We start from the raw sequence: 12500 nt of genomic DNA on the forward strand, positions 1-12500 counted from the left end.
GGTAGAATGTGTTTATAAAACATCTTTTTCTCTTGGCTTTATTGAGAAAACTCTATAGTTTGTAAGATATTTGGGTCTTTTCTGTTTGACCGGCAGTTTTTAAAAATAATTTCCACGTAACTAAACACTTTTAAACTTCGTATACTGGTAGAATGTGTTTATAAAACATCTTTTTCTCTTGGCTTTATTGAGAAAATTCTATAGTTTGTAAGATATTTGTTGTTTTTTTTTGTCTTCAATTTCTGCAATTGCAACCAATCACTGACGTCTATTGAGGTAAAAAACATTCTGTGCCGTATGAATATGTCCCTCGTTTAAGAAACAGATTGGGTTTATTTACATTTGTGAAGAAAAAAAGATACCCTTTCCCCACCCCCAACCCAAACCCAAAAACAGATTGAAATGCAATAGATCGATACTAGGGTCATAATTATGGGTGACAATTTCACATGACCCCACTAGAAAAAACTGCCATTCAAACGGAAAAGATCCCTGGGCTCAGTGCCACTGCATGGCACCTTAAGTGTGGGCTCAGTGCCACTGCTTGGCACCTTAAGTGTGGGCTCAGTGCCACTGCATGGCACCTTAAGTGTGGGCTCAGTGCCACTGCATGGTACCTTAAGTGTGGGCTCAGTGCCACTGCATGGCACCTTAAGTGTGGGCTCAGTGCCACTGCATGGCACCTTAGGTGTGGGCCTTCTACTAAATTCTTGTTTTATCCAAATCCTTCAAAGCCATTCTGGTCAGTGCTGAGATGGTAATAGTACCTATTTCTTTATTACCCACAAGAGGCTAAACACAGAGGGGACAAACAAGGACAGACAAAGGGATTAAGTCGATTACATTGATCCCAGTGCGTAACTGATACTTATTTAATCGACCCCGCAAGGATGAAAGGCAAAGGCGACCTCGGCGGAATTTGAACTCAGAATGTAATGTCTACGCTTTTTGCCAGGCGTGCTAACGTATCTGCCATCTCGCCGCCTTTAATGGTAATAGTACCTGTGCTTATAATGTGAGCCCCTTACCCATGCATTTCATGTATCACCGTCACCAGTTCTTCTAACGAGACACCATCATCAGTGACCCTTTTTCTGTGGTACCATCACCAATGATTTACAAGTTGCACCATCATCCGTGCTTTTTGGGTGACCCCTCTAGTATAGCTTTTCATGTGGAACCATCACCAGTGGTTTTTTCCTGGGACCAGCATCTGTGCTATTTATTTACCCCTGTGACCAGTGCTTGTAATATGGGTCCAGCACCAGGGCCTTTGATATGGTGGAAGCACCATCCTCTTTCCATGGCACCAGCACAACTGCTTTTCTCTTGGCAGCATCACCAGTGATTTTTACGTGACAACAAAACTGAAAGGGTCACTAAGGACCCTGTAAGACAAAATAGCCCACAACTGGGAGGGAGGAAAGTAGTATTAAAGGAATGTCCCTTCGTTCCAGTTGAGGGGTTTAAGGTAGAAAGGGGACAGGGTCTAGATATAGAGTAACAACACAAACACAAAATAAACTTTTTATTTATTATTCTTTTTTGACAAATTCCTCAAAACCCAACTGCAGGCATTTTCAGTAATCAAGTTATCTCAGAGTCAATATTTTTACGGATGATCACAAATTTCAGGTTCACATTGACGATATTAAAGTTGAAGGGAAAAAAATTGTCTTTTAGCAGACAAAATTCGAAATAATTACTGTGACACCGAGAAGTTCACAGAATTCTATTAATTACATTGTTATTAGTAGTATTATTATCATCATTGTCAACTTACCGTATTCAGACAAAAACTGCAAATCACAGACCGATAACTAATTAGTGTAATTAATATTAATGAGCGCCTTGACACACAATACAGATATTAACAGAATGAAACTAAGGGGGAAACTGAAAGGAATCCCACCAGTCGGTAGAGCCATCTAGGAGAGAATTAGAGAACTACTATGAAAGGGAATCTTTATTAAGATCATGGGGATCTTGGCGATCTGGCAGAAAGGTTAGCACGTCGGGCGAAATGCTTAGCAGTATTTCGTCTGAGTTCAAATTCCGCCGAGGTCGACTTTGCCTTTCATCCATTCGGGGTCGATAAATTAAGTACCAGTTACGCACTGGGGTCGATGTAATCGTTAGGTATTAAATTTTGACACTAATACAATTATATTTGTGTGGATAACCACATGTTCATGCATGGGGCTTTTTCGATATTATTCTTTTTTAAACAAATTCCTCAAAGTCCAGCCAAACGCAATTTCAGTAATCAAGTTATGTCAAGTGTCAATATTTTATATCGACCCCAGTGCGTAAATGGTACTTATTTAATCAACCCCGAAAGGATGAAAGGCAAAGTCGACCTCGGCAGAATTTGAACTCAGAACGTAAAGACAGACGAAACACCTATTTCTTTACTACCCACAAGGGGCTAAACACAGAGGGGACAAACAAGGACAGACACACGGATTAAATCGATTACATCGACCCCAGTGCGTAACTGGTACTTAATTTATCGACCCCGAAAGAATGAAAGGCAAAGTCGACCTCGGCAGAATTTGAACTCAGAACGTAAAGACAGACGAAATACCGCTGGAAGTAACGTTAGCACGCCAGGCGAAATGTTTAGCGGTATTTCGTCCGTCTTTACATTCTGAGTTCAAATTCTGCCAAGGTCGACTTTGCCTTTCATCCTTTCGGGGTCGATTAATTAAGTACCAGTTGCGTAGTGGGGGTCAATCTAATTGACTGGTCCCCTCCTCCAAAATTTCGGGCCTTGTAACCTAGAGTAGAAAAGAATATTTTTACAGATGACGGCAAATTTGAGATTGACACTGACAGTATTGAAGTTGACGACATCAAAGTTGACAACGTCAGAGTTGACGAAAGGAAAAAGCCTGTGTTTTAGCAGACCAAACAGAGTTGTTTATTGTATTGCTTTAATAAGTTTTGACATTGATACAGTTACATGTCTGCGTAAATACCCACATGTGTATGCATGTGGCTTTTTCGAGAGAATGATTTGTCACAGTGACATGGGTTCTCTCTTGAAGGAATTCATTGATGGACATTTAAGTTAGGTCTATCAGAGAATGACCATGACAGGGTTAGTCTGGTAGGAACATTTTCCTGTATAGTTAAAACACCATTTACAAAAAAGTATCACAATAGCCAATGCAAGGTTATGGCTTCTCTCTTGTATGTGTATGTGTGTGTTTAGTCAAGTGATGACTTTGAGAGAATGATTTACCACAGACATCGCAATGATATGGTCTCTCTCCTGTATGAATGCGTTTGTGAGTAACCAATTGACTATTACGAGAGAATGATTTACCACAGATATCACAATGATATGGTTTCTCCCCTGTGTGTGTAGGCTTGTGATTAGTCAAGTGAGTGCTTTGAGAGAATGATTTACCACAGATATCACAGTGATATGGTTTCTCTCCTGTATGAACACGTTTGTGATTCGTCAACTGGCTATTACAAGAGAATGATTTACCACAGATACCACAGTGATAGGTCTTCTCCCCAGTATGAATATGCTTATGTTTAGTTAAAACGTTATTTTCAGAGAATGATTTACCACAGATATCACAGTGATATGGTCTCTCTCCTGTATGAACACGTTTGTGTCTCGTTAAAATACTTGTTTGCGAGAATGATTCACCACAGATATTACAACGATATGGTTTCTCTCCTGTATGAATACGTTTGTGAATAGTTAAATTACTAGCTGCAGAAAATGATTTACCACAGATATCACACTGATATGGTTTTTCTCCTGTATGGATACGTTTATGCTGTTTCATGTTACCAGCGGCGTAAAAGGATTCGTCACAAATATCGCAATTATAAGGCTTCTCCCCTGTATGAATGCGCTGGTGTTTAGTTAAATTGCCCCTTTCAAAAAATGATTTACCACAGATCTCACAGTGATCTGGTTTCTCTCCTGTATGAACACGCTTGTGTTTAGCCAAGTGACTATTTTGAAGGAACGATTTACCACAGATATCGCAGTGATATGGTTTCTCTCCAGAATGAATACGCGAGTGAGTAGTCAAGTTACCATGACAAGAGAATGATTTACCGCAAATATCACAACGATATGGTTTCTCTCCTGTATGAATACGTTTGTGTGTTTTTAAGTGACTGGCCCGAAAGAATGTTTTACCACAGATATTGCAATGATGTGGCCCTTCTGTGTGTGTATGTGTGTGACTAGTTAACTTACTATTGTGAGGGAATGATTTACCACAGATATCACAATGAAATGGCTTCTCTCCAGTATGTGTACATTGGTGTCCAGATAAATCACTTCTTTGAGAGAATGATTTACCACAGATATTACAATTATATACCTTTGCCTCTGTGTCGGGGATTTCTGGTTTACTTAAATTATTCATTATGAGAGAATTCCTTATCATACATATCACAAAGATAATGTGTTTTTCATTTCTATGAATATGTTTATGTTCCGTTGTGTCACTTCATTCAGAGAATAACTTGATGCAATCTTTCTTTCCATCCACGATCTTACTCGATATCTAAAACAGCAGATGGAAATTGTCAACTCCTTTGTAAATTTATCCAACTTTAATTCACCAGGAACGCAATCACCTCCTCCACATTCCAGAGAAAGAAAAATATTCCGCTGTTCCTTGTTATAGACTGTATTTATATACAGAGGTAGACTAATTCATGAATGCTCCTTATAAATATATTGTCTTCCTTTAGGTGATGAGAATATCAAAGACACTTCTGAATGGAGAGATTTCCTTCACGTCAACATGTTCTGATATTCTGAAATAGGAAAAGAAGCAGTAAGATAAAACTGGATAGTTGACCAACATAAGTAATTAAACATTGCAGATTTTATATCACTACCTATTTCTTTATTACCCACAGGGGGTTAAACACAGAGGGGACAAACAAGGACAGACATAGGTATTAAGTCGATTACATCAACCCCAGTGCGTAACTGGTACTTAATTTATCAACCCCGAAAGGATGAAAGGCAAAGTCGACCTCGGCGGAATTTGAACTCAGAACGTAACGGCAGACGAAATACCGCTAAGCATTTCGACCGACGTGCTAACGTTTCTGCCAGCTTGCCGCCTTTTATATCACTACCATTGTCCTACATTTACTGTCCATGCTTGGCGCAGGAGTGGCTGTGTGGTAAGTAGCTTGTTTACCAACCACATGGTTCCGGTTTCAGTCCCACTGCGTGGCACCTTGGGCAAGTGTCTTCTGCTATAGCCTCGGGCCGACCAAAGCCTTGTGAGTGGATTTGGTAGACGGAAACTGAAAGAAGCCCGTCGTAAATATGTATATATATATATGTGTGTGTGTGTTAGTGTGTCTGTGTTTGTGCCCCTAGTATTGCTTGACAACCGATGCTGGCGTGTTTATGTCCCCGTTGCTTAGCGGTTCGGCAAAAGAGACCGATAGAATAAGTACTGAGCTTACAAAAGAATAAGTCCCGGGGTCGAGTTGCTCGATTAAAAGGCGGTGCTCCAGCATGGCCGCAGTCAAATGACTGAAACAAGTAAAACAGTAAACTTAGCGGTTCGGCAAAAGAGACCGATAGAATAAGTACTGAGCTTACAAAAGAATAGTCCCGGGGTCGAGTTGCTCGATTAAAAGGCGGTGCTCCAGCATGGCCGCAGTCAAATGACTGAAACAAGTAAAACAGTAAACTTAGCGGTTCGGCAAAAGAGACCGATAGAATAAGTACTGAGCTTACAAAAGAATAAGTCCCGGGGTCGAGTTGCTCGATTAAAAGGCGGTGCTCCAGCATGGCCGCAGTCAAATGACTGACACAAGTAGAAGAGAGTAAAGAGTATAAGTCGGAGTTCATTGAGGCATGACAAAAAAATGGCATACCATCACAAATATGCTACACCCTAAATTTATTTGCCGATACCTTTCAGAAATATCAATGTTTGATACTTCTAAGATTAGGGAGCATATTTTCTCCTTTCTTTTACGGGTTTTTCACTGCTATATCTTTACTGTAACCTCGATGGGGTCACTTAATAATATTCTAGTAAGTGTCCATTTCTAGTGTCACCAATTCAGTGAGCATGGTCCCTAACTGATTCTATGAAGGGGTCCCCAGAAAAGTGCAGTAAATGAGTTTCTTAGAAGCCGTGGATACACAAGCGTTAAATTGTATTATACACTTCATCATCATCATCGTTTAGCGTCCGCTTTCCATGCTGGCATGGGTTGGACGGTTCAACTGGGGTCTGGGAAGCCAGAAGGCTGCACCAGGCTCCGGTCTGATCTGGCAGTGTTTCTACGGCTGGATGCCCTTCCTTACACCAACCACTCCATGAGTGTAGTGCGTGCTTTTTACGTGCCACCGGCATGGGGGCCGGGCGGAACTGGCAAATGGCCACGGTTGGATGGTGCTTTTTACGTGCCACCAACACGGGGGCCAGACGAAGCTGGCAAACAGCCACGGTCGGATGGTGCTTTTTACGTGCCACCCAGACGAGGCTGGCAAACAGCCACGGTCGCATGGTGCTTTTTACGTGCCACCAACACGGGGGCCAGACGAGGCTGGCAAACAGCCACGGTCGCATGGTGCTTTTTACGTGCCACCAACACGGGGGCCAGACAGGGCTGGCAAACAGCCACGGTCGCATGGTGCTTTTTACGTGCCACCGACACGGGGGCCAGACGAGGCTGGCAAACAGCCACGGTCGCATGGTGCTTTTTACGTGCCACCAACACGGGGGCCAGACAGGGCTGGCAAACAGCCACGGTCGCATGGTGCTTTTTACGTGCCACCAACACGGGGGCCAGACAGGGCTGGCAAACAGCCACGGTCGCATGGTGCTTTTTACGTGCCACCGGCATGGGGGCCAGACGAGGCTGGCAAACAGCCACGGTCGGATGGTGCTTTTTACGTGCCACCGGCATGGGGGCCAGACGAGGCTGGCAAACAGCCACGGTCGGATTGATGCTTTTTACGTGCCACCGGCACGGGGGTCAGACAAGGCTGGCAAACAGCCACGGTCGGATGGTGCTTTTTACGTGCCACCAACACGGGGGCCAGACAGGGCTGGCAAACAGCCACGGTCGGATGGTGCTTTTTACATGCCACCGACACGGGGGTCAGACAAGGCTGGCAAACAGCCACGGTCGGATGGTGCTTTTTACGTGCCACCGACACGGGGGCCAGACGAGGCTGGCAAACAGCCACGGTCGGATGGTGCTTTTTACATGCCACCAACACGGGGGCCAGACAGGGCTGGCAAACAGCCACGGTCGGATGGTGCTTTTTACGTGCCACCAACACGGGGGCCAGACAGGGCTGGCAAACAGCCACAGTCGCATGGTGCTTTTTACGTGCCACCGGCATGGGGGCCAGACGAAGCTGGCAAACGGCCACGATCAGATGGTGCTTTTTACATGCCACCGGCACGGAAGCCAGCCAGGGCGGCGCTGGCTACAGCCACATTCGGATGGTTCTCTTATGTGTCACCGGCACTGGTATCACAGCTACAAATTCCACTGATGTTGATAGATTACGATTTTGATTTTCACATGCCTCAACAGGTCTTCACAAGTGGAGTTTTGTGTCCCAAGACCTTGATCTTCTTTGTAATTCATGTGAATTAACATTACAAGATGGAATTCGCCGATTTAGTAATGACAGTGAGACACTAGATTTCTTTCGCAAACACAATGTCATTCCCAGTTCAGTAGATTGCTTTAGATGTTATTTACCATGTACACTCCGCGGAAACACAAGCATCTTCCGATGTCGAAGGACCGTTCACCGTCGAAGACAAAGGGGCCCACGGAATGTGGATATCCTATATCCCTATACTATAGGCGCAGGAGTGGCTGTGTGGTAAGTAGCTTGCTAACTAACCACATGGTTCCGGGTTCAGTCCCACTGCGTGGCATCTTGGTCAAGTTTTCTTCTGCTATAGCCCCGGGCCGACCAATGCCTTGTGAGTGGATTTGGTAGACGGAAACTGAAAGAAGCCTGTCGTATATATGTATATATATATATATATAGGCACAGGAGTGGCTGTGTGGTAAGTAGCTTGCTTACAAACCACATGGTTCCGGGTTCAGTCCCACTGCGTGGCACCTTGGGCAAATGCCTTCTGCTATAGCCCCGGGCCGACCAATGCCTTGTGAGTGGATTTGGTAGATGGAAACTGAAAGAAGCCTGTCGTATATATGTATATATATATATATATAGGTGCAGGAGTGGCTGTGTGGTAAGTAGCTTGCTTACCAACCATATGGTTCCAGGCTCAGTCCCACTGCGTGGCATCTTGGTCAAGTTTTCTTCTGCTATAGCCCCGGGCCGACCAATGCCTTGTGAGTGGATTTGGTAGACGGAAACTGAAAGAAGCCTGTCGTATATATGTATATATATATGTATGTGTTTGTGTGTCTGTGTTTGTCTCCCTAGCATTGCTTGATAACCGATGCTGGTGTGTTTACGTCCCCGTCACTTAGCGGTTCAGCAAAAGAGACCGATAGAATAAGTACTGGGCTTACAAAGAATAAGTCCCGGGGTCGATTTGCTCGACTAAAGGCGGTGCTCCAGCATGGCCGCAGTCAAATGACTGAAACATGTAAAAGAGTAAAGAGATACTACAACACTTTTTTTGGAGCGGAGTCAGATACCACCCTGTAAAGTCCTGTTATTTGTAAAGTACTTTCTCACAGACTGTTGGTCGCATGCATTAGTCATGGAAAATTTAAACATTTCATGTCCGACCTCGATTGATTGGCGATCCTTCTGTTCGGAGGTTTGTCAGCATTGGGTAGAGAATTACCAGGATCAAATCGGTGGACCAGGAGTTGAAGTAGAAATTGATGAGACGGTTAGGCGCAGGAGTGGCTGTGAGGTAAGTAGCTTTCTAACCAAATACATGGTTCCAGGTTCAGTCCCACTGCGTGGCATCTTGGGCAAGTGTCTTCTGCTATAGCCCCGGGCCGACCAATGCCTTGTGAGTGGATTTGGTAGACGGAAACTGAAAGAAGCCTGTCGTATATATGTATATAGGCGCAGGAGTGGCTGTGTGGTAAGTAGCTTGCTTACCAACCACATGGTTCCGGGTTCAGTCCCACTGCGTGGCACCTTGGGCAAGTGTCTTCTGCTATAGCCCCGGGCCGACCAATGCTTTGTGAGTGGATTTGGTAGACGGAAACTGGAAGAAGCCTGTCGTATATATGTACATATGTATGTATGTGTGTGTATTAGTGTGTGTTTGTGTGTCTATGTTTGTCCCCCTAGCATTGCTTGATAACCGATGTTGGTGTGTTTACGCCCCCGTCACTTAGCGATTCGGCAAAAAGAGACCAATAGAATAAGTACTGGGCTTACAAAGAATAAGACTCGGGGTCGATTTGCTCGACTAAAGGCGGTGCTCCAGCATGGCCGCAGTCAAATGACTGAAACAAGTAAAAGAGTAAAGAGTTATCGTAAGAAGAAAATATAATTGTGGAAGACTCACAAAAACTATCTGGCTTTTCGGTGGGATAGAGAGAGTAGCCAAAAAAAAAGTTTTGATCCCTCTTTCATCTGAGTGTGGTGAAAAGGAAAGGCAAGATGCTGCCAAACTGATCCCCTTAATTACTCGATATATACACCAAGGGTCCATAGTATATTAAAAGAACACTCCGTCGGTTATGACAACGAGGGTTCCGGTTGATCTGATCAATGGAACAGCCTGCTCGTGAAATTAACGTGCAAGTGGCTGAGCACTCCACAGACACGTGTACCCTTAACATAGTTCTCGGGGATATTCAGCGTGACACAGAAAGTGACAAGGCTGGCCCTTTGAAATACAGGTACAACAGAAACAGGAAGTAAGAGTGAGAGAAAGAGTGGTGAAAGAGTACAGCAGGGATTACCACCATCCCCTGCCGGAGCCTCGTGGAGCTTTTAGGTGTTTTTGCTCAATAAACACTCACAACGCCCGGTCTGGGAATCGAAACCATGAGTCCGCTGCCCTAACCACTGGGCCATTGCGCCTCCACATAGTATTTAGCGATTCTTGGGCTGCGTATAATTCTCTGGGAAATCTCGGCTATACCTACTTTCGGGTCAACCACAGCGAAAATTTTGTTGATCCTATAAATGCGTCAGTGCACAGTTGTTTGCCCAGCCATTTGTGTCTGTTTCTTAAAGCAATACCTCTCTAGATTCCTATTTATAGAAAGCAGGAGCACCGCCTTTAGTCAAGCAAATCGACCCTGGGACTTATTCTTTGTAAGCCCAGTATTTATTCTATCGGTCTCTTTTTGCCGAACCGCTAAGTGATGGGGACGTAAACACACCAGCATCGGTTGTCAAGCAATGCTAGGGGGACAAACACAGACACACACACACACACACACATATATATATATACATATATACGACAGGCTTCTTTCAGTTTCTGTCTACCAAATCCACTCACAAGGCATTGGTCGGCCCGAGGCTATAGTAGAAGACACTTGCCCAAGATGCCACACAGTGGGATTGAACCCGGAACCATGTGGTTGGTTAGCAAGCTACTTACCACACAGCCACTCCTACATTATCATTTTCGTAACATAATTTCTGTAGTATTTCAAGATGTTTCTGACACGTATTTTGATTCACATGGGGGAGATCCAACATTTCTTCACTTTTTCAGGAATTTCTTCTCTTTATTTATTTTTTTTGCGAAATACGTCAAAAAATACGGAGTTTATGATTCATGTGTGAGTGTGTGTTCTTGATAATCGTTTAGAACAAGTAGTTTTACACCAATTACACTATTTTTTTTTCTTAAGTTTAAAGGCCATGGACTGAAGATGTGAATTTTCTGAGGCCTCTCCCCCACCCCCCTTTCGCGAGCGCGCATTATTTTCATAATATTCGTTTAGAGCAAGTTGTTTTACACCTATTACACTATTTTTTTTTTGTTTTGGTGCCCGGGTCAGCCCCTCAGACGCTTTCGGAAATTCCCGATTACACTATATTTTTCTTGTTTCGTTGACAGGGTCAAACGCTTTAGTTTAACCAGATCTATATAACATCCTTGGTTTGTAAAACTGTTTACAGTAACGTCCTTTATTATTATTGTATATATAACATAATGCAAACGTGTAGCTTTTTTGTGCATTTTGTTTGCAGAAAATAAAGAAATAACAGTAAGAACGTTTAATAAATGTTGCTTACTGCAAGTTTAGGGGGCTGTACCTCTGAAAAACATAAACCTTGTGTATAATACACACCCCTTCTCTAACATGAGTCAAGGAGGTCTATATAAAGTCCTTGGTTTGTAAAAATGTATACGGTAACGTCCTTTATTATTATTGTATATATAACATAATGCAAACGTGTAGCTTTTTTGTGCATTTTGTTTGCAGAAAATAAAGAAATAACAGTAATAACGTTTAATAAATGTTGCTTACTGCAAGTTATGGATGATTCTTTTATGACTTCATTGCTTTCAGGGTTAGCTTAAGGTATTGTCGCGCCCGACATCACGAAATGCGTCTGAATAAACATTGCCGGACAGCAAATAGAGACTCGGACATTGCTTAGGAAATAATTTTCATTTTTAACCTCGTATATAGTACGCACTTGGGATTTTGACCTTTAAATTTTGGGGGGAAAATGCGGATTATCCTCGGGGATTTACGGTACATCATCTAATGTATAGTATAGTAGTAAGTGTTAGTGGCTATAACTGTCTTTGTTTAGCCCCAGGTCAGCCCAGATCCACACAGACAGACTTATGATCAAAGATATTCCAGCTGTGACCATCCCACCTTTTATGCAGGCATAGTGTATCTAGGACTACATTATCCAATGTATAGTACAATATAGTAGTTAGTATTAGTGACTCATTTTTAACCTCGTATATAGTATATACTAGGGATTTTGACCTCTAAATTTTGGGAAAAAAGGGCGGATTATAATCGAGAATTTACCGTAATTACACTGTTTCACTCTCATTTTAGTAATTAATTTATTTCATATCACATGTAACAATCGATCATAGATTTTCATTAGCAAATCAATATTTCAGTTAAGAAGTTATTTATTAATTAAGACGAGGGAATATATTTTCCTTATGTTACGTTTTAGCGTCGAAATAATTACTATAACAAAGAAAGATTCACATAATTCTATCATTTATATTATTATTGATTAATTATTACTAGTATTATCATCAGAATTAAAGTAAATCTTTCTCTACTTACCTTATTCGGATATAAACAGCGAGTCAGTGCTTGGTAATTGACGCACTAATTGCCAATTTAATTGGACCGAGGTTAAAGTGTACCGAAGTAGCGTCCCTTTATGTGATAGTACGTAACTTCTCCAGTAGATGGCGCTACTGATTGGTTGGACTTGCTCCCGTGTCTCTCTCTGTCTCGTTCTGGCAATAACGTCGCTTGTGGCCATGCTGGAGCACCGGCTTTTAGTCGCGAGCAAATCGACCCCCAGGACTTGTTCTTTGTAAGCCTAGTAGTTATTCTAT

At 42.8% G+C, this 12500-nt stretch overlaps 1 protein-coding gene across 2 annotated transcripts; it reads right to left on the reverse strand.

The window, feature by feature from the left end:
- Positions 1 to 2671: 2671 nt before the first annotated feature.
- LOC118761089 (zinc finger protein 665-like) lies at positions 2672 to 12376 on the reverse strand. 2 transcript variants are annotated; one of them, XM_036498762.1, is made up of 3 exons: positions 12220 to 12376; positions 3332 to 4800; positions 2672 to 3247 (listed from the first exon to the last, which is right to left on the reverse strand). In XM_036498762.1, exons 2-3 carry the CDS (start codon positions 4422 to 4424, stop codon positions 3180 to 3182), a joined length of 1161 nt encoding a protein of 386 aa, XP_036354655.1. In that variant the 5' UTR covers positions 4425 to 4800; positions 12220 to 12376; the 3' UTR covers positions 2672 to 3179. The 2 variants fall into 2 exon arrangements, with proteins under 2 accessions (XP_036354655.1, XP_036354654.1); XM_036498761.1 differs by having other exon boundaries at positions 2672 to 4800; positions 12220 to 12371.
- Between the last annotated feature and the right edge of the window lie 124 nt (positions 12377 to 12500).

Source organism: Octopus sinensis, unplaced genomic scaffold (genome assembly GCF_006345805.1).
Source record: "Octopus sinensis unplaced genomic scaffold, ASM634580v1 Contig07833, whole genome shotgun sequence".
Classification (NCBI taxonomy): Eukaryota; Metazoa; Mollusca; class Cephalopoda; order Octopoda; family Octopodidae; genus Octopus; species Octopus sinensis.